Source organism: Anomaloglossus baeobatrachus, chromosome 2 (assembly GCF_048569485.1).
Source record: "Anomaloglossus baeobatrachus isolate aAnoBae1 chromosome 2, aAnoBae1.hap1, whole genome shotgun sequence".
NCBI classification, from domain to species: Eukaryota; Metazoa; Chordata; class Amphibia; order Anura; family Aromobatidae; genus Anomaloglossus; species Anomaloglossus baeobatrachus.
This window is the reverse complement of record NC_134354.1, coordinates 258974240-258997368: the sequence shown is the minus strand read 5'-3', so window position 1 is coordinate 258997368 and position 23129 is coordinate 258974240. Positions and strand designations below refer to the sequence as shown.

The window sequence follows — 23129 nt, the reverse complement described above, 5'->3', positions numbered from 1 at the left end:
TTTCTGAAAAAGATAAAAACACATACAAGTAGAAGAACATCATCCCACAACGGGAGGCACTTTTCTTAAACGTTGCAAACGGTTTTAAACGGTTACGGCTTCCGCTCTTACCCACCCAAGTAACCTGGCCCTGATGCTGCCCCTAAGAAACAGGCAGCACCCCTTGACCCCAGTCCAGCACCAAGTTACCCGAGCGGTATCTGTCCTTTCCAGGGGACCCACGTCCATGGGGAGCCCCTGGAACCCCCAGAGGGTAGCCACCGGTTCCTGTGGTGGCTGGGCCCCAGCCTGCTCCACTGCGGGCCCTCCCTCCAATCTGCCTCTCCGGAGGCGGCAACGGTGGAAGCTGGAACAACAACATTTTTATTTACATTCCACAAGTTTGTGGTTGCCCTGCAAGTTCACGGGCTTGTCCGTAAGGAGTCCCTTACGCAACTTTAGACGGTCCCCACGGGGACAACGGTGCCGGCAACGACCGGTTCAATCAGCAGTAGTAGACAATCAGGTGAACTTCGGTTGATCACTCATTTTCAAAAACTTTCAAACTTTTAACACATACAGGTGGTCCCAACGGGGACGGTGACAACGGCATCCCGCTGCCCTTACTGTGCACTTTCGTCCTCCCCACCCGGCTCTGGGTGGAAGAATACGGGCACCAGCCCCTCCAGCGCATAGCAAGCGCGGCGAGGAAGGGCCGCCCGATACCCGTTATTTCCACTCCGGGGGATGTATGTGGCTTCCATGCCAAGCAGAGCGACGACTCCTTCATCTTCTTCCGAAACGGGCTCGGTGTCAGGCCCGGAATCACTATCGTCCGTCCCTGCACCAGGCGGGTTGCCGCCAGCTGCCGCAGCTTCTAGGCTCGCCACTCTCTCGGCCACTGTTACAAAGAGGTGTACGCCCGACGGGCCAGGCGCAGCGCGGTGCACGGGCAAGGAAGACTGAGGTGGCATGGGGGCCAGGGGTAGACCGGGTTCCTCAGCCGCAATGGCCGGTCCCTCGGGGACACGGGCGTGGGTCACTCACCAGCTGCTCCATCATGGCCTCCATTCCATACACCCGTGCAACTGCAGCTACCTCCTCCACCTCCGCGGTCCACTGCTCCATCAGTCTACAGATCTGGCTCCGGTAGTGTCGGCAGATCCCTGCCGTTCGGGCCCTCAGCCATGCCGCTGTCCCGGGCACCGGCTCGGTAGCCTCCGCATAGCTAGGTGGAGCGGACATTCTTTGCAGGGGTCAGCGGATCGTGGGGTCCCGGCGTCCCTACCTGTATAGCCGCGGCTACATGCGACCAGTCGCCATTTCGTCCCCCTTAGCCTCTTTCCGGCTCCTCCTCTATCGGGGCGGGGTTGTGGCCTTCACGCCTCCACTACTCGAAGAGACGCTCGAGCGGGAACTTTTCGCGCCAAAGATGGCGGCTTCTGAAATTTTTCGGCCGGACACCTCCAGCGGTAACAAGGCGCACCTCCACCAGACGGCAGAGCGGTAAGATCCTGTTTGTGACGCCAAGTTGTCGCGGGCGGAGGAGGGGACGCTGCGCTCTCCCACTGCTCGGGTCCGGCTGCCGCTGCTGCTGCGGCCTCTGCTGCTCGGTGGCTCGAGCGATGGGCCGGATCCCGGGGACTCGAGCGGCGCTCCTCGCTCGTGAGTGAAAAGGGGTTTTGGTTTTGGGGAGTTATTGTCCGTGACGCCACCCACGGTTGTGGTGATTGTGTGGACACCACCGCTGCTCTGTATGGGGATCCCGGGAGCAGTGACAGGGAGCAGCAGAGTTGTTAGTTCTCCCCTCCGTGGGTAGGGGTTGGTTGTCCCGGGGCCCAGTGATGGGGTGGAGGATGAGGGATGGAAGGCCAGGTGCAGGGCCTGGTGAGGTGCAGGGTCGCGGGGGCAGCGCTGTGCCTCACAGCACGGTGGTACTCACTCAGCCTGAGACGGTGACACAGTTCTCGGTAAAACACACGGCTGGAAAGACGGTTCCCACGGACGGCTGCTGTTGCTTTTCCCCGGTAGTTAACGGTGACTGTCTCTTTCCCTGCATCTATGTTTAATGTTGGTAGCGATGGATTCCCACCGGTAACCCGCTTCCCGACTTGGATATGGGCCGGAGGAGCCCCTCTTTGCCCGCAGGCGCTGGCCCTGAGAAACTGGTGCCTTGGCGGGGGCGGTGTCTCTCTCATACGGTTGGACTGTTGCCTTCAATCGGGACTTAGTTGTTTGGAGACCCGGAGGTCCCCTTCACTGACGGATTTGGCAAATTCACGGCGACTCCTAGCCTTGCCGGCATCCGAAAGGCCCCTGCCAATGGTGCTGGCTTCTCCTTGTGTACCGGTCCGGTACCGCCGGGCCACTGCCCGTCCACGGTCCTTTCGGCAACCTCCGATCAGCCTCCACTGCAGACGGTCACCGCCGTCTGCTAACCTTGCTGTCTCTGTCCGGGGCACACACCCGGACCTACTTCAGGCTCTACTTCTGTCACTTCTCTTACTTCCTCCTCCAAACTCTAACTGCCAGCTTTCCCTCCTCCAGGACTGTGAACTCCTTGGTGGGTGGAGACCAACCGCCTGGCTCCACCCCCTGGTGTGGACATCAGCCCCTGGGGAAGGCAACAAGGATTTCTGGTCTAGCTTAGGTGTACCTAACCGGGGTGTAGGGTGTGGTGATGTCATTACCTGTGACCCCTGGCTGGTCCAGGGCGTCACATTTGCCTCTCTCGCATCTGCTGCGATCAAACTGCCTAGATCCATCCTGTGAGGTAGCTATCCCCAATCTCACGACCCACTCCCCTTCCACCCTCCCCCCCATCCTCCGCTGCTCCTGCATCCGTTGCGCCCTTTTCCATCCTCCGCCGCGCCCTCTCCCATCCTCCGCTGCTCCTCCATCCGCCGCGCACTCTCCATTCCTAAATCACTCCTCCATGCGCCACGCACTCTCCCATCCTCCATCCATATTTTTTTTCCATCCCACCTAGTGTCCCCTCCCCCCCCCCCCCTTTTTGCAGTACATGCGTGCATCCTGTTTTTTTTTTCTTCTGTAACCTAAGAAAGAAATACAAATAAACTTAGTTTAGGGCCAGTAAAATGATACTGTAGTAATCATCAACTACAGTATTTTTTACTGACCTATTGTAAGGGTGAGCCCAGTGCCACACCTCAGAGCGATGCACGAGTCTCACATTGCATCATCCGGCACGGTCGCTCTCTTCCTGACAGGAGTGTGCGGCTGTGCCGGGTGATGAGATGCGAGATTCGTGCATCGCTCTCACGTGTGGCACTTGCCTTAGTGTCAGTTGCAGGCGCTCATTTTTTTTTTTTTTTTTTTTACTGACGTCCGTATTTTTATTGTGCCAAACTAATATTTTTTTTGTATGGGGGAAGTCTAGTTTCCAAAATGGGGTCACATGTGGGGGAGCTCCACTGTTTCGGCACATCAAGGGGATCTCCAAACGCAACATGGTGCGGCTAACGATTCCAGTTATTTTTCCATTTAAAAAGTCAAATGATGCTCCTTCCCTTTGGAGCTCTGCCGTGGTTTTCTGCTACGTATGAGGTATCAGCGTACTCAGGACAAATTGCCCAACAAATTTTGCAGTCCATTTTATCCTGTTACCCTGTAAAACCCTGTAAAAATTAAAAATTAAGCCTAAAATAACATTTTTGTGGCAAAAAAAAGTACTTTTTTGTTTTTATGGTTCAGTGTATGAAGTACGTGATGGTTCAATGTGCTCATTACCCATTTAGATTTATGCCAGGGGGGTCTAGTTTCCAAAATGGGGCCACATGTGGGGGAGCTCCATTGTTTAGGCACCTTAGGGGGTCTCCAAACACAACATGGCTTCCGCTAATGATTCCTACCAATTTTGCTGTGAAATAGCGCTCCTTCTCTTCTGAGCCTTGCCGTGTGCCCAAACAATTACTGTGCACCACATATGAGGTATCTGTGTACTCAGGAAAAATTGCACAAAATTCATTTTATGGTGCATTTTTTCCTGATACCCTTGTTTGAAAAAAAAGCTACCTGGTTGAAATAACAATTTCGTGGTAAAATAAAAAAAAATATATTTTTTCACGGCTGAAGATTATAAATTTGTGTGAACCCTCCAGGGGTTCAAAGTGTTCACTAAACATCTAGATAAATTCCATGAGGGGTCTAGTTTCCAAAATGGGGTCACTTGTGGGGGAGCTCCATTGTTTAGGCACCTCGGGGGGTCACCAAACACAACATGGCATCGGCTAACTATTCCAGACAATTTTGCGTTTGAAAAGTCAAATGACGCTCCTTGCCTTCTGAGCCCTGCTGTGCGCCAAAACATTTGATTTCCACCACATATGAGGTATCTGTGTACTCAGGAGAAACTGCACAATACATTTTATGGTGCAATTTTTCCTGATACTCTTGTGAAAAAAAAGCTACCTGGTTGAAATAACAATTTCGTGGTAAAATTTTTTTATTTATTTTCACGGCTCAAAGTTATTAACTTTGTGAATCCCCGAGAGGTTCAAAGTGCTCACTAAACATCTAGATAAATTCCATGAGGGGTCTAGTTTCCAAAATGGGGTCGCTTGTGGGGGAGCTCCATTGTTTAGGCACCTCAGGGGGTCTCCAAACGCAACATTGCATCTGCTAATTATTCCAGACAATTATGCTTTCAAAAATTCAAATGATTGGAAAATTGATTTCCACCACATATGAGATCGGTGTACTCAGGAGAAATTGCACAATTAATTTCATGGTTCATTTTTTCCTGATACCTTTGTGAAAATGCTAAATTTTATGGCTAAAGTAACATTTTTGTGTGTTTAAAAAAAAAAAGTAAAAAAAAGTTTTCATTTTTTCCTTCCAAATTACTTTGGTTGCTGTGAAGCTCCTAAAGGGTTAATAAACTTCTTTGATGTAGTTTTGAGCAGTGTGAGGGGTGCAGATTTTAGAACGGGGTCACTTTTGGGTATTTTTTGTCACCTAGGCCTATCAGTCACTCCAAATGTGATGTACCTAAAAAATTTTTTTTTTTTTTGTAAATTTTGTTGGAAAAATGAAAAATTGCTGATGAACTTTATACCCTTCTAACTTCCTAACGAAAAAAAAAATTGTTTCCAAAATAAAATTGCGCTGGTGTAAAGTAGACACATGGGAAATGTTATTTAGTAACTATTTTGTGTGACATATCTCTCAGATTTATGGGCATAAAATTTGAAATTTTGAAAATTGCATAATTTTCTAAATTTTCGCCAAATTTCCAAAACTTTCACAAATAAGCGCAAAACCTATTGTCCTAAATTCACCACTGACATGAAGTACAATATGTCACGAAAAAACAATGTCAGAATCTACAGGATCCGTTAAAGCGTTCCAGAGTTATAACGTCATAAAGTGACACTGGTCAAAATTGCAAAAAATGGCCGGGTCTTTAAGGTAAAAAGAGGCTGGGGGCTGTTAATCAAAACAATCTAAAAAGCTTGAGAAAATGTTTCTGTTTTCTTTTATAGTAATCCATAATCCTGGTCGTACTGTTGTAACGTTAACGCCCGGCATAACTGAGGTAAGACATCTTGCTAACTGGTCTTCTTGCATTACTCTGCAAAACCTTTTATTATATTATGTATATATTTATATATAAATATATATATATATAGGATACAAGTGAGGAAAAGTCGTATAAAGCAAAAAGTCCGGAAAAAGATAACAAGCCTTCACAAGATTCTAAGAAGCCCTCACAGGAGATTGCGAAACTAGAGAGTACTAAAAAAGAAGTCGCTACTAAAAAAGAAGTCGTTATTAAAAAAGAAGTTGTTGAAGTAGATAATGTGGAAATCCTAACCCCACCTTCTAATAAGATAAATGAAACACTACCTGCTTCTAATATAGAGTCAGAAGCCACAGAATCTAAGAAGGAGGTATGTAGTGACTGAGTTTCTCAAAGCTGAAAACAGTAAATACTTTCTTATACTTAAATAGCTTTTTATTGAATTTTTTTTTTAAATAACAAACACATAATCATCAAATAAAATGTACATAGAAAATTATAAGTCGTATTAAATAAAGAAAAATGAGAAAAAACCCTGAAAGAACTTGACTGATATCAATCGTGTTCAAGAATTGTATAACATATATAAACTTGTAGCCAGAGAATGAGAAAGTGAAGTTTGCAGAAATAAAGCAATGTGTCTGTGTGTATGTTAATATTTATAAACATACACATATAAGACTTAGAATAAAACCGTATTTTTCGGACTATAAGGCCCCCCCCCCCCCAATGTTGAGGGAAAGTGGGGGGTGCGTGTTATAGTCTGAATGTAGGGCATGCGCAGGCTGCAGTCTGCCGTTACCACGTGGACCCGCTCATTTCATATGCATCCTCCTGCCCATCATCTGTCAGCGCTGAAGTTGGTGCTGACAGGTGGGCGGGATGATGGGCAGGCGATGCGCGCATAGTAAAGAGCCGGCCCGCGTAATCACCCCTGGTAACTGCAGCCTGGAATGATCATGTGTGGCTGTATTCACTGCACCCCGCGCATCAAAATCAGCGTAGGGCGCAGTGAATAAGTATACTCGCTCGTCACCGTTCCAACCCTGCAGTATCGCGATGTCCTCCTGTCTGCCGGCCGCTGATGTGTGTGGAGACTAGCGGTGCGCACAGCGATGACCACTCTCTACACACATCAGCGGGCGGAAGACAGGAGGACATCGCAATGCTGCAGGGGAACAGTGACAGGTCCACACAGGTCAGCGGCACTGCAGCTGACACAGACAGGAAGACTAGCGATGCTGCTGCAGTGGGGAAAGGTGAGTAAACGTTTATTTTTTTTTGTGTGCCACAGGATGCGGGCCATATAGCAGGATGGGGGCTATACCAGGATGAGGGATGTGTGTGTGTGTGTGTGTGTGTGTGTGTGTGTATATGTGTATATATGTGTGTATGTATATGTATATAAATATATGCACACACAAGGATGGGGATTATATACAAGGCAGGAGGATCATTACCAGGGTGGGGTATGTTCGTAGAGAATTTGGGGACATTACCCCCATAATAGTGTCAGCAGCAGATCCTCGCCCCATAACAGTGTCATGACCACATTTTTTGCTTAAAATTTTATTTTCCTCCTCTAAAACCAGGGTGCGTCTTATAGTCTGGTGTGTCTTATAGTCCGAAAAATACGGTATTAATATATAACGGACCACATTTTTTTTACCTTTTTTTCTTTTTTTTTTTTTCTTTTTTATAAATTTGGGATGCATCTTATAATCCGGTGCGTCTTATAAAACGAAAAATACGGTACTTATTTTCCCTACTATATGTGTATATACAGTACAGACAAAAGTTTGGACACACCTTCTCATTCAAAGAGTTTTTTTCTTTATTTTCAGGACTCTGAAAATTGTAGATTCACATTGAAGGTACAACTATGAATTAAAACATGTGGAATGAAATACTTAAAGTGTGAAACAACTGAAAATATGTCTTATATTCTAGGTTCTTCAAAGTAGCCACCTTTTGCTTTCATTACTACTTTGCACACTCTTGGCATTCTCTTGATGAGCTTCAAGAGGTAGTCACCAGAAATGGTCTTCCATCAGTCTAGAAGTTCCCAGAGATGCTTAGCACTTGTTGGCCCTTTTGCCTTCACTCTGTGGTCCAGCTCACCCCAAACCATCTCGATTGGGTTCAGGTCTGTTGACTGTGGAGACCAGGTCATCTGGCGTAGCACCCCATCACTCTCCTTCTTAGTCAATTAGCCTTTACACAGCCTGGAGGTGTGTTTGGGGTCATTGTCCTGTTGAAAATTAAATGATGGTGCAACTAAACGCAAACTGGATGGAATGGCACGCTGCTGCAAGATGCAGTGGTAGCCATGCTGGTTCAGTATGCCTTCAATTTTGAATAAATCACTAACAGTTTCACCAGCAAAGCACCCCCACACCATCACACCACCTCCTCTATGCTTCACGGTGGGAACCAGGCATGTAGAGTCCATCCGTTCACCTTTTCTACAAAGACCCAGTGGTTGGATCCAAAGATCTCAAATTTGGACTCATCAGACCAAAGCACAGATTTTGACTGGTCTAATATCCATTCCTTGTGTTCTTTAGCCCAAACAAGTCTCTTCTACTTGTTGCCTGTCCTTTAGCAGTGGTTTCCTAGCAGCTATTTTACCATGAAGGCCTGCTGCACAAAGTCTCCTCTTAACAGTTGTTCTAGAGATGAGAAGGTGTGTCCAAACTTTTGGTCTGTACTGTGTATGTATGCGTGCGTGTGTGTATGTATGTATGTACGTACATACATATATATATATATATATATATATATATATATATATATATATATATATATATAATGTATATGTATGTATATGTATGTATGTATATGTATGTATATACACATATAATATATGTGTATATACTGTATATATAATATATAATATATATTTTTTTTATAAGGCGCACTGCTAATTTGGAGAGAGAAAAAGGGTAAAAAAAAGTGGTCCGTCTTATACTCCAGGGATGTCCTACTGGGGGGAGGGCGGCAGTGGTGGTCGAGCAAGCTCACAGGAGGGAGGGGCGGTGCTGGAATAGGCTGCAGGCTGCAGACAATGCGGTGGGTGTCCCGAATGCCCACTGCAGGTGCTGTGAGGCAGGAACATCCAGAAACTGTTGGCAGTGCAGACTTCAAAGAAATAGCGCCCGGAATCAGCGCTTGCGCAGATTGAGCCATAGGCTCAAAGACGAGCCGAGATCTCATACGCACACGCTCCACTTCAGGGCGCCATTTTCCTTAAGTCTTCTGCTGGGAAATCAGTGGACCTGAGGCGGCTCGTGTGCAGATGAGATCTTGAGCTCAATCTACTCACACACTGACTCCGGGCGCCATTATTTGAAGCCCGCACTGCGGAAATTTTCATAATGGCCCCTGCCTCACCCCTCACAGTGAGCACAGCCCGACATCAGCACCACCCACAGAACAGCGCACAGCCTGCAGCATTGCCCCTGCCTCCTGTGATCCACCTGCCTCCACCATCCCCTGGTAAGCTACATTCGGCTTATAAAATGCACCACCCGTTTTCCTCCTAAATTTTTGGAAGAAAAAGTGCGTCTTAATCTGAAACCTACGTCATTTAATACACTGATGAATATTGCTAATTTTCCAACCTACAAAGAAACAGAAAGGTCTGTAGTTTTTATCATAGGTACAGTTCAACTGTGACTGACAGAACCCCCCCCCCCCCAAGTAAATATCCAGAAAATCACATTGTATGATTTATAAGTAATTTTTATTTTATTACCTGTAAGTGTTTGATACAATAGAAAAACAGAACTTAATATTTAGTACAGAAACCTTTGTTTGCAATTACAGAGGTCAGACGTTTCCTGTACTCCTTACTCAAGTTTGCACACACTGCAGCAGGGATTTTGGCCCACTCCTTCATATGGATCTTCTACAGATCTTTCAAGTTTCTGTCCTGTCACTTGGCAAAATTGAGTTTCAGCTCCCTTCAAAGATTTTCTATTGTGCTCAGGTCTGGAGACTGGCTAGGCCACTTCAGGACCTTGAAATGCTTCTTACAGAGCTGCTCCTTATTGCTCTGGTTGTGTGTTTCGGGTCATTGTCATGCTGGAAGACCCAGCCACGACCCATCTTCAATGCTTACTGTGGGCAGGAAGTTGTTGGCCAAAATTTTGTGATACATGACCCCATTCATCCTCCCTTCACTACGGTGCAGTCATCCTGTCGTCTTTGCAGAGAAACACCCTCAAAGTATGATGTTTCTACCCCCGTGCTTCACGGTTGGGACAGTTGTACTCCTCTGTCTTCCTCCTCCAAACACGGCGAGTTGGGTTAATAACAAAAAGTTCTATTTTGGTCTCATCTGACCACATGCCATTCTCCCATGCCGCCTTTGAATCATCTAGATGGTCATTGACTAACTTCAAACTGGCTTGGACATGTGCTGGCATGTGCAGGAGGACTTTGTGTGCCATGCAGGATTGTAATCCATGACTGCGTAGTGTGTTACTAACTGTAATCTTTGAGACTGCGGTCCCATTTCTCTTCAAGTCATCTACCAGGTCCTTTTGTGCAGTTCTGGACTGATTCCTGACTTTCCTCAGAATCATTCGTACCCCAGGAGGCAAGAGTTTGCAAGTAGCCTCAGACCGAGTAAGATAGACAATTGACATCTTGTGTGTCTTCCATTTTCTAACAATTGCGCCAACAGTTGTTTTCTTCTCACCAACTGTTTGCCTATTGTCCTGTATCACATCCCAGCCTTGTGAAGTCTACAATTTTGTCCCTGGTGTCCTTGACAGCTTTTTGGTCTTGGCCATGGTGGAGAGGTTAGAGTGTGATTGATTGATGATTGTGTGGACAGGTGTCTTTTATACATGTAATGAGTTCAAACACACAATTAATATAGGTTATGAGTGCAGAGTAGGAGCTTCTTAAAGAAAAATAACAGGCCTGTGAGAACCAGAATTCTTGCTGATTGATAGGTGATGAAATACTTATTTCATGTATTAAAATGCAAATAATCATACAATGTGATTTTCTTAATTTTCTTCTTTTTTTTATTCTGTCACAGTTGAAGTGCACTTCGATTAAAAATTGCAGACCTCTCCACTCTATATAGGTGGGAACATTTGTAAAATCGGCAGTGTAGAAAATACTTATTTTCCCCACTGTGCATGTGTATATGTGGGCACTTGTATAGAATATATATATATATATATATATATTACATACATACATACATACATACATACATACATACATACATACATATATGTGTATGTGTGTGTATATATATATATATATATATATATATATATATATATATACACATACACATACATATATACATGTGTGTGTATGTATGTATGTATATATATATATATATATATATATATATATATATATATATATATATAATATATACATACATTTAATTTATTTATTAGTATCAGTAGTGTAATTGGAGACAACAGTATAAAGCCAGGGACGCAGTTACTGAATTACATGTTACAGGCTCCATCTTCATGCCATGGATGTAATGTTCAATTACTGGGCTGGTTTGGGGCCATTATGGGGCCTAACATGCAGGGCAGGAGTAAATAATCTGAAATTTCTGGGTTAGGTCATTTTGGAAAGTTTGGCCATAAAATGACCACCCTTTTTAGAGTGTTTCTTGTCCTGGTAGACTCTGCTCATGTTATGGAGACATTGGTTTTAATACTTTGTAATAAAAATCATGCTACATAGTTCCTCCACAAAGTAGAGCTGATACCCGAGTCTTCGTTCACATGTTTCAAAAAACGTACATGTGGATTTTGTTTTGGATTTAGCCATGAATAGGATAAAATCCCCTGTAGAAATCCACACTAGAATGGCCATATTGTAGATATAAAAATTCACCTTGCTTTCTGATTTTTGTGCATATTATTATTTTTGTTACATGTGGATTGAGTTTTGAAAGCCCCATTCACTTTTACGGTTCTGTAAATTGATGTAGCATTTGCATTGGAAATCCAAATCCAATCCAAAACTTGGGATAAAAGTGTAATGGTCACGTTAGGACATGTCATATGCATATCATTAGGAAACCGAACGAATGTAACATATTGTTAGTGTGTGTACTATTCTACTTATCATATTTCGCTTTTTATTAACTACAGTAGTTGATTTGAGTAATGATCATTTATGATTCTTCTAGGACACTCTTCAGACAGAGCAAACTGTGCAGGAAGAGAAAGAGCATAGGAGCGTGAATCCTGGGAAAAGGGCTCAATCAGAGGAGAAAGACGTTGATTTAAGTGTAGATCACAGAAAAGGAGAATCCTTTGCAGCAAAGAGACCATGCACCAGCCACGATCGAGATGAATGCCACTTGGAGAAGACTGTTGAGATCCCTTTATTGGTATATATCGCTCTATTCAGGTCACTCATTTTAAAATGAGACAAGGATCTTTTTAAGGGTATGTGCACACAACTACTTTTTTAGGCGGGTTCCATGCGGCAAAAGGTGGTGGCAAAACTACTGGCGGAGCCAATTCAGTGAAGCAGCTTGAGCAGCTCAATCAGTGTCTTTAGGACATAGTGTGCACATACCCAAGAGGTACTTCTCATTTAAAGCTTGACTCCAGAATTTTTTTTATTTTATTGCTGGAGAGGTGCTTCTAATCTAAGTGCCCTGCCCTTAAGGTACCGTCACACTAAGCGACGCTCCAGCGATCCCACCAGCAACCTGACCTGGCAGGGATCGCTGGAGCGTCGTCGCTACACGGATTGCTGGTGAGCTGTCACACAGGCAGATCTCACCAGCAACCAGTGACCAGCCCCCAGCCAGCAGCGACGCGTGGAAGCGATGCTGCGCTTGGTAACTAAGGTAAATATCGGGTAACCAACCCGATATTTACCTTGGTTACCAGCGCACACCGCTTAGCGCTGGCTCCCTGCACTTCTAGCCAGAGTACACATCGGGTTAATGACCTGATGTGTACTGTGGCTATGTGTGCAGGGAGCTGGCACTGACAGCGTGAGAGCGGCGGACGCTGGTAACGAAGGTAAATATCTGGTAACCAAGGAAAGGGCTTCTTGGTTACCCGATATTTACATTGGTTACCAGCGTCCGCAGAAGCCGGCTCCTGCATCCTGCATATTTAGTTGTTGCTCTATCGCTGTCACACAGAGCGATGTGTGCTTCACAGCGAGAGCGCAACAACTAAAAAATGGTCCAGGACATTCAGCAACAACCAGCGACCTCACAGCAGGGGCCAGGTTGTTGCTGGATGTCACACACAGCAACATCGCTAGCAAGTTGTGCCTCAGCAGCGATGTTGCTTAGTGTGACGGTACCTTTAGTCTTATTCTCACTTTCCAGCATCTTCACCTTCTATTGCTGCTCACTTCAGCCGCTGGTAATTTGTGACCTGCTTGATCGCTCCAGTATTTCATGGAGCAAGCCGGAGGTGACTCATCATTACAAGTCTATGAGAGCATCTGACTCTTAAACTTGCATTGAGAGCTTATGGTATAATTTGTGGACAGTCAGAATTTGAGGTCACAGGACTGCACTTCAGTACCAGAGCGACACCAAAGAAAGGTGAAAACCCCGGATGTTGAGTATGAAAGTAGGCAGAGACAGGAACCTTAGGTTATAAGCACCACGCCAGGGGTAAAAAAAAAACCAAACGCTTAGGCATTCTATAGCAGAACACCTTAGCTTGCATTGTTTTATAAAGTGCTGTTGTCATGTGTTGTAAATAGTTGAATGACTTTGCTGACGACTTTTACTTTTTTTTTTTTTTTTGCTTTAACAGATTTTGCTTGATTTACACACATTTAATCTAAAGAAACATGCCGAAAAGGATGCAAGTACTATTTATCCTTATGGCCTCATTCAGAAGCTTGTTTTGTTACATACAACCTATACCCATTATAGCGTACCACTGATAGTTTTTTGTATGGAAGTTCTATGGTGATATTCACATGTCCGTGTTTTTGTGGACTGTGCATCCACACGAAAAAACCCTCGGAGACCTGTTCGTTTTTTTATCTGTGTTACAGATCAAAATCACCTGTACATGTGTATGGGTCCTTGAAAATCAAGGAAAAACACAGAAATTATATGGAGAGAGAGCTAACACATTTTGTGAAATGAACCATTTATTATCCCATGTGAGTCCATTTGGATGTTCTGCTTCACTCTCCATATTTGTTGACTGTAGGATCAAGTGCTTAGTGGCGTGCACCCCTCTTTCAAATTGTCAGTGCCGCTGCCTTTTCTTTTATTAATTCTTGAATGGAGAACACACAAATGCCATCATTGTACGGTCAGTTTTTAGTATTCTAATCGGTAGGCGCCACTTTGCAGTTTTTTTTGGAGGGCAGGGCATAAATTGAGGGAGAGAGGATTGTCATACCAGAGAATTACTGATGGTTACACTGACCAAACAATGCTGAAAATCTGATCTGGTACACTGGGCTTAAAGCGCACCAATCACCAGGATTTTCCTATATAAACTAAAGCCAGTGCCATACTGGTGCTATGGCGGGCTTTGCACGTTGCGACATCGCAGGCCGATGCTGCGATGTCGCACGCGATAGTGACCGCCCCCGTCGCAGGTACGATATCGTGTGATAGCTGGCGTAGCGAAAATTATCGCTACGCCAGCTTCACACCCACTCACCCGCCCTGCGACCGTTGCTCTGGCCGGCGACCCGCCTCCTTCCTAAGGCGGCGGGTCGTGCGGCGTCATAGCGACGTCACACGGCAGGCGGCCAATAGCGGCGGAGGGGCGGAGATGAGCAGGATGTAAACATCCTGCCCACCTCCTTCCTTCCGCATATCCTACGGAAGCTGCGGTGACGCCGGTAGGAGATGTTCCTCGCTCCTGCGGCTTCACACACAGCGATGTGTGCTGCCGCAGGAACGAGGAACAACATCGGACCGTCGCGTCAGCGTAATTATGGATTACGCCGACGCTGCAACAATGATACGATTACGACGATTTTGCGCTCGTTAATCGTATCATCAAGGCTTTACACACTACGATATCGCATGCGATGCCGGATGTGCGTCACTTTCAATTTGACCCCACCGACATCGCACCTGCAATGTCGTAGTGTGCAAAGCCGCCCTATCAGGCTGATTCTATACATACCTTTTAGTGTTGAGATCGGATGTATAGTTTCTGAAATATAGGCAAGTAAAGTTACAGAAATGTGCAGCTTTTTGATGGCAGCAGCTGCAGAATAGCTAATATGTGGGTCGGGTTTTGCTATCTATTCCCGCCCCTGTGTGCTGGAACATTTTGGGGTACATATAACATTTGATAGAGTTCTCCTTTTAGGAAAAAAAGATAACTAGTGATGAGCAAGCTTGCTCGTTACTCGATTGAACATCGAGGTGCTCGGGTACACGTGGAGCTCAGCCGAGTATAACGGTTGATCGGATGTTTTGTGAAACGATGACCACAAAGCACAGGCTTGCTTCCCTGCATGATGTGTGCAGGCACCCCAGGGAGAGCCAGTCACAGTCTCTGGGTTAAAGCAATTTTCAGGTTGTGTCAAATGAAAAAAATCCCACCCTCCCTCCTCCCAGAATTGCTCTTTATGGCTGGTTGTATGTTGGGGAGAGACTAGTTACCCAATCATTGTCTTCCATAATACTCGTTACTCGAGTTGAGCACTTTCAGAGCGTCTGATCTGCTTTACTCAAGGACTGAGAATTCCATCATTTTAGTGCTCACCCATCTCTAGTAAATTACTAAAGGAAGTATGATTTATCATAAATTACTGAATACCTTTATAATTAGCTAATCACAGTTGTGCTCTCTAGGGAGCTAATCTTTATAGCATTAAAATGGCCTCCCTCTTACTAATAGATACAATGATAGGTTTGAGTGAGAAATATGTAGTAGGAAGTGTCACTGCTGTGATCCATAGATGCATATACCATGTATTCAGTGCCTTGGAGATGTCTATACCTTGTATTGATGCAGGTAAAATATATCTTTGTACCATGTTAGCCAGTAGAGATAAAAAATTGTTTAAAAGAACTTAAGTCCTCAGTGGTTGATACCTTTTTAATGGCTAACTGAAAAGATGGTAATAATAGCAAGCTTTCGAGACTACTCAGGTCTCATATCCTTAAACCCTTGTTAAGGGACACAACCAGCTACATCCAGGACACTACTGACCTATTGAAAAAACTATCAGCATTAGGTCCACTTCCAGAGGGAACTATCCTTGCCACCATGGATGTTGAATCCTTGTACTCGAATATTCCACAACAGGATGGATTGAATGCCTTCAAATCAAATTCTTCCTGGAAAATACAGGAATTGATGCCGATTCTGTGGTGAAGCTTACGAAATTCTTCCTCACCCTTAATTACTTTGCATTTGACAATAACATATATCTACATGAGACTGGGACTGCAATAAGAAGCAAAATGGCACCAAAATCTGCAAATCTTTTCATGGCCAAGCTTGAGAGTGACTTTTTATCCTCTTGTCCTGTCAGGCCTCTGTTCTACTACCGTTACATTGACGATATTTTAATCATTTGAACAGAGTCTGAGGAGCAGCTGAAGACCATCCATGAACACTTTAATCAGTTTCATCCCACCATCAACCTAACACTCATCTACTCCTGCACTGAAATCAACTTTTTGGAAACCATCATTAAATTATGGAACAATGAAATAGAGACATCCCTGTACCAGAGGCCAATTGACCGTCCAAGATACCTGAAATGGAACAGTTTTCATCCAAAACACATAAACTCTATTGTATACAGTGAGGCCATCAGGTACAATCGGGATATGTTCCAACACTACAGATAGACAATCACCTTGAGGGCCTCAGAAAGACCTTTCTGAATCAAGGCTACCACCCAAGAACACCTGAAAACCAGATTAAAAGAGCCACCAGAATATCAAGAAACCATCTCTTACATTATAAAACAAAAGAAGAAAACAACCGGGTCCCTCTTGCAATCACCTACAATCCAAATCTGGAGGTGTTAAGAGAAGCTGCACGGAAACTACAAAAATTACTGCAAAAAGATGCCCGATTTAAAATATATTTTTCCAGACCCCCCACTGCTGTGTTTTAGGCAGCCCCCGAATCTAAGAAACCTCATTGTCAGAAGCTCCTTGTCCTCTCCAACAACAGGAACACCTCCCTCTGCAACCAGAAAAATTGTAAGACCTGTCCATTTATATTGACAACAGACAAGATAAAGATTCCCAGATCACATCAGGACTAAAAGATCCCAGGTACCTTCAGCTGCACCACAACCAATGTGGTGTACTTAATTATATGTACCAAATGTCCAACTGGGGGTCTGTATGTAGGGGAGACCGGACAACAGCTGAGGACAAGGATGAATTCTCACCGCCACACAATTAGAGAAAAAAGGATGGATCTACCTGTGTCCAAACATTTTTGTAACTCAGACCACAGCATCATGGACATGAAATTGCTGGTATTGAAAGGAAATTTCAAGTCCCAGAGAGATAGGAGACTATGGGAGTACAAACTTATGATGACCTTTGACACATTCAGAGCAGGAATGAATGTGTCACATTGATTCATGTCTTTTTACATCAATTAAGAAATGTGCTCAGAGCATCTGGGGGCATCACAGCCCGGACCAGACCCTAATCAGAGGACAATAAAACTTTCACACTGCTTATCTATGAGCTGTGTTTTATTTACTGCCCCATTCTATGTCCTGCTGTTTATAAATATGTGACTCTTCAGATTTTGTGTTATACCATGCCTGATGAAGAGACCTGAGTAGTCTCGAAAGCTTGCTATTATTACCATCTTTTCAGTTAGCCATTAAAAGGTATCAACCATTGAGGACTCCAGTTCTTTTAAACAATTTTTTATACCATGTATTGTCATTCAGAAAGGCATGGGTGAACAGCCATTCTCTTCTTACTTCAGCACCCTGGTATCTACTGTATTAGATCAGATAGACGATGGACAGCCGTGTGAGCCACTTCTTGTTATCTCAGCACCATGGTTGCCAACCTGACCTTCTTTTTTTTTTTTTTCTGAACAGCTTATCAAAAAATCAGACAGGCAGTATTTTTTAAGGACACATTGAAAAACTGTAACAAACATTATGATTACACAGTTCTACATATTTTCAATAGTTGTCATTTTCAGTTATGAAATGAGCTATTTCTTAAAGGGAACCTGTTACGTGGAATAATGTTACTAACCTCCAGATATGAGGTTAATCTGCAGGTTAATACCATTCTGAATCTGACCGCCACCTGCACATTAAACTCCAATGTTGGTGGAAAATTAACTTTAATCTTCCCATTAGCATTTTGTTTTCAGTCATGGAGGTGCCGCCGGTGTAGGTTAAGTCTAATGCAGAGCGGCTGCCAGTGAGTGGGGGGGGGGCATGGTCTCAACCACCGCCCTCCATACACAGGGCATTGACTGAACCCACGCTAGCGCCGCCTTCTTGACTGAAACTGGAGCTCTGACGGGAAAATTAAAGTTCATTTCCTCCCGGCAGCTGGGTTTATTGTGCAGGTGCCAGGCAGGTTCAGAATGCAATTAACCTGCAGATTAACCCCATATCTGCAGGTTAATAGCGTTTTTCCATGTGAAAGGCTCCATTTAATGATTTTGACCTCCCTGAATCAAATCTGATAATGAAATTTTTTAGTTTGCTCTTGTTTCTATGATATAAAAATGTTTTTCCTTTTGCTGGTATATATATTAATAGTGATGAGCGAATGCTAAATATTCGAGTTCTGGTTATTCTCCTATGGCATGCAAGAGTTTAGGCACCACTGGTCAACATTACGGTTATTGTGAACAGTTAAGCAAGTTGAAGATGAAATGATATCTAAAAGGCATAAAGTTAAAGATGACACTTTTCCTTTGTATTTTAGCCCCCAAAAATATATTTTATTCCTTTAGATTTTAAAAATTACAAAAAGGAAAATAGACCAATGCAAACGTTTGGGCACCCTTGGAGATTTGTGTGCTCAGATTACTTTGACCATGGTTGCAAACCTTAATTAGCCTGCTAGGGATATGGCTTGTTCAGTGTCATCGTTAGGAAATTCCAGGTGATTCAGATTTCACAGTTTTATAAAAATCCAACATCCTTTTAACCTTGTGCCATAAAAAACAGCAGCCATGGGTTCTTCTAAGGCTGGGGCCACACGGGGACTAATGCGATCCTCGCATGACACTTGGCTCACGCTGGCAGCACTGCAGGAGCCGAGTGTCATGCTAGTGTCACTGCGACTGAGGTCCGATCATGCGATCGGACCTCAGCTGCGGGGGGGCCGGCCAGCACTGAGGAGGGGAGTGCCAGCGCTGAGGAGGGCCGGGCTGGCACGGAGGAGGAGAGGGAGAGATGTATCTCCTTCTCTTCTCCGTTGCTGGCTATTGCCATTCTTGCCCTGCACTCACAGTACACCGGTGTACCGCGAGTGCAGTGCAATCTTTCTCTCGCCCCATAGACTTGAATGGGGTTTGAGAGAGAGAGTCCCGTATTACAATCGCAGCATGCTGCGATTGTTTTCTCGGTCCGATTGGGGCCGAGAAAATAATCGCTCATGGGTGCTGACACAGGTTAATATTGGTCCGAGTGGAATGCGATGTTTTATCGCATTCCACTCGGTCCGATTTTCATGCCACGTGTCTTAGGCCTAAGCAGCTGCCTAGCATTTTGAAAATGGAGGAGGCCCACAAAGCAGATGAAGGCTATAAGAAGTTAGCAAAGTGTTTTGTAATTTGCCCTTTCGAAATGTAATTAAGAAATGGCAGTTAACAGCAATAGTGGAGATCAAGATACAGTTAGGTCCATAAATATTTGGACAGTGACACAAGTTTTGTTATTTTAGCTGTTTACAAAAACATGTTCAGAAATACAATTATATATATAATATGGGCTGAAAGTGCACACTCCCAGCTGCAATATGAGAGTTTTCAAATCCAAATCGGAGAAAGGGTTTAGGAATCATAGCTCTGTAATGCATAGCCTCCTCTTTTTCAAGGGACCAAAAGTAATTGGACAAGGGACTCTAAGGGCTGCAATTAACTCTGAAGGCATCTCCCTCGTTAACCTGTAATCAATGAAGTAGTTAAAAGGTCTGGGGTTGATTACAGGTGTGTGGTTTTGCATTTGAAAGCTGTTGCTGTGACCAGACAACATGCGGTCTAAGGAACTCTCAATTGAGGGGAAGCAGAACATCCTGAGGCTGAAAAAAAAGAAAAAATCCATCAGAGAGATAGCAGACATGCTTGGAGTAGCAAAATCAACAGTCGGGTACATTCCGAGAAAAAAGGAATTGACTGGTGAGCTTGGGAACTCAAAAAGGCCTGGGGGTCCACGGATGACAACAGTGGTGGATGATCGCCGCATACTTTCTTTGGTGAAGAAGAACCCGTTCACAACATCAACAGAAGTCCAGAACACTCTCAGTGAAGTAGGTGTATCTGTCTCTAAGTCAACAGTAAAGAGAAGACTCCATGAAAGTAAATACAAAGGGTTCACATCTAGATGCAAACCATTCATCAATTCCAAAAATAGACAGGCCAGAGTTAAATTTGCTGAAAAACACCTCATGAAGCCAGCTCAGTTCTGGAAAAGTATTCTATGGACAGATGAGACAAAGATCAACCTGTACCAGAATGATGGGAAGAAAAAAGTTTGGAGAAGAAAGGGAACGGCACATGATCCAAGGCACACCACATCCTCTGTAAAACATGGTGGAGGCAACGTGATGGCATGGGCATGCATGGCTTTCAATGGCACTGGGTCACTTGTGTTTATTGATGACATAACAGCAGACAAGAGTAGCCGGATGAATTCAGAAGTGTACCGGGATATACTTTCAGCCCAGATTCAGCCAAATGCCGCAAAGTTGATCGGACGGCGCTTCATAGTACAGATGGACAATGACCCCAAGCATACAGCCAAAGCTACCCAGGAGTTCATGAGTGCAAAAAAGTGGAACATTCTGCAATGACCAAGTCAATCACCAGATCTTAACCCAATTGAGCATGCATTTCACTTGCTCAAATCCAGACTTAAGACGGAAAGACCCACAAACAAGCAAGACCTGAAGGCTGCGGCTGTAAAGGCCTGGCAAAGCATTAAGAAGGAGGAAACCCAGCGTTTGGTGATGTCCATGGGTTTCAGACTTAAGGCAGTGATTGCCTCCAAAGGATTCGCAACAAAATATTGAAAAAAAAAAATATTTTGTTTGGGTTTGGTTTATTTGTCCAATTACTTTTGACCTCCTAAAATGTGGAGTGTTTGTAAAGAAATGTGTACAATTCCTACAATTTCTATCAGATATTTTTGTTCAAACCTTCAAATTAAACGTTACAATCTGCACTTGAATTCTGTTGTAGAGATTTCATTTCAAATCCAATGTGGTGGCATGCAGAGCCCAACTCGCGAAAATTGTGTCACTGTCCAAATATTTCTGGACCTAACTGTAAGGTCTGTGAGACCAAGCAAAATTTCTGTGTGAGCTGCTCCAAGGATTGCTAGAGATGCAAATCAGAACCCCCAGGGCTTTATTGCAAAAGACCTTCAGAAGATTTAGCAGAAGATTTAGGGTGCCTTCACACTTTAGCGATGCAGCAGCGATCCGACCAGTGATCTGACCTGGTCAGGATCGCTGCTGCATCGCTACATGGTCGCTGGTGAGCTGTCAAACAGGCAGATCTCACCAGTGACCAGCCCCCAGCCAGCAGCGACGTGCAAGCGACGCTGCGCTTGCACGGAGCCGGCGTCTGGAAGCTGCGGACACTGGTAACTAAGGTAAACATCGGGTATGGTTACCCGATATTTACATTAGTTACCAGCGCACACCGCTTAGCTTTGCTCTCCTAGCTACAGTACACATCGGGTTAATTAACCCGATGTGTAATGCAGCTACATGTGCAGAGAGCAGGGAGCCGCACACACTGCTTAGCGCTGGCTCCTTGCTCTCCTAGCTACAGTACACATCGGGTTAATTAACCCGATGTGTACAGCAGCTACATGTGCAGAGAGCTGGAGCCGGCAGCACAGGCAGCGTGAGAGCTGCGGAGGCTGGTAACTAAGGTAAATATCGGGTAACCACCTTGGTTACCCGATGTTTATCTTGGTTACAGCTTACCGCAGCTGCCAGACGCCGGCTCCTGCTCCCTGCTCGCTTCATTTGTCGCTCTCTCGCTGTCACACACAGCAATCTGTGTTTCACAGCGGGAGAGCGCCTTTGAAGAAAACGAACCAGGGCTGTGTGTAACGAGCAGCGATCTCGCAGCTGGGGCCAGATCGCTGCTCAGTGTCACACACAGCGAGATCGCTAATGAGGTCACTGCTGCGTCACAAAAAGTGTGACTCAGCAGCGATCTCGGCAGCGAGCTCGCTGTGTGTGAAGCACCCCTTAGAGACCGCTGCACAAATATGGCCTTCATAGAAGAGTCAACAGAAGAAAACCTCTCCTTGCATTCTGACCATAAAATTCAGCTTCAGAAGTATGCAAAAGAACATCTAAACAAGCAGGATGAATTTTAGAAACAAGTGCTGTGGACTGATGAGGTTAAAATAGAACTCTTTGGCCACAGTGATCAAAGATATATGTGGAGAAAAAAGGGCACGGGAATTTCATGAAAAGCATATCTCGCCAACCATTAAGCATGGGGGTAGATCAGTCATGCTTTGGGGTTGTGTTTCAGGCAATGGCACTTTGAACATTTACTCTGGTAGAGAGAAGAATGGATTCAATTATGTTTCAACAAAGTCTTGATGGAAACATAACACCAGTTGTAAAAAAGCTGAAGTTGAAAAGAGGATGGCGTCTACAAATGGATAATGATCCTAAGCATACAACAAAATCCACAATAGACTACCTCAAAAGGCGCAAGCTGAAGGTTTTACAATGGCTCACAGTCCCCTGATCTGAACATCTTTTGAAAATCTGTGGATAGACATCAGAAGAACAGTGCATGCAAGACTACCCATGAATCTGACAGAACTGGAAAACTTTTCCAAGGAAGAATGGATGAAAATCCCTCAAACAAGAATTGAAATGCTCTTGGCTGGCTATAAAAAGCGTTTACAAGCTGTTATCCTTGCTAAAGGTAGTGCTACCAGGTACTAACCATGCAGGGTGCCCAAATGTTTGCATCTGGTCATTTTCCTTTTTCTGTTCATTTAAAGGGAACCACGAGCAGTTCTGGGTGCATATTGCTAATCGTCCCTGTATACACTAGCATAGGTAAAGGGATCTTTAGAAAAGGTATTTCTAAAGATTTATTATCTGATGCTAATGAGCACAGGGAATATTCCCAAGAGTGATATATCCCCCAGAGTATTCTGTCCTCTTAGCATGTTAGCACACCCACATTGCTATTCAATACAGCATCACCAGCGTTCGTTGTGACCACGCTTCTGAATGCCGGTCACTTCCGGTCATGCGCAGTAGGCATCCATGTGTAGGTGTCCCGGCTTCAAAGAGGTCTACTGTGCCTGCCTGGAAGTGCCTGGCATTCAGAAGTGCGGTCACAGCGAACAGCTAGTTCTTGTTGAAGGAAGCATATTGCCATTATGCAGTAAGACAGCTTTTAGGCTTGTTTTAGATACATTGATGAAG

At 44.6% G+C, this 23129-nt stretch overlaps 1 protein-coding gene across 3 annotated transcripts in view; it reads left to right on the top strand.

The window, feature by feature from the left end:
• Nucleotides 1-23129, top strand: part of LOC142291323 (uncharacterized) — a 129607-nt gene that overhangs the window by 65518 nt on the left and 40960 nt on the right. For all 3 annotated transcript variants that reach the window (XM_075335784.1, XM_075335783.1, XM_075335785.1), the window contains exons 6-8: nt 5484-5536; nt 5631-5891; nt 11703-11906. In XM_075335784.1, coding sequence (XP_075191899.1) covers nt 5484-5536; nt 5631-5891; nt 11703-11906 — 518 coding nt within the window. The remainder of the gene's footprint in view (nt 1-5483; nt 5537-5630; nt 5892-11702; nt 11907-23129) is intronic.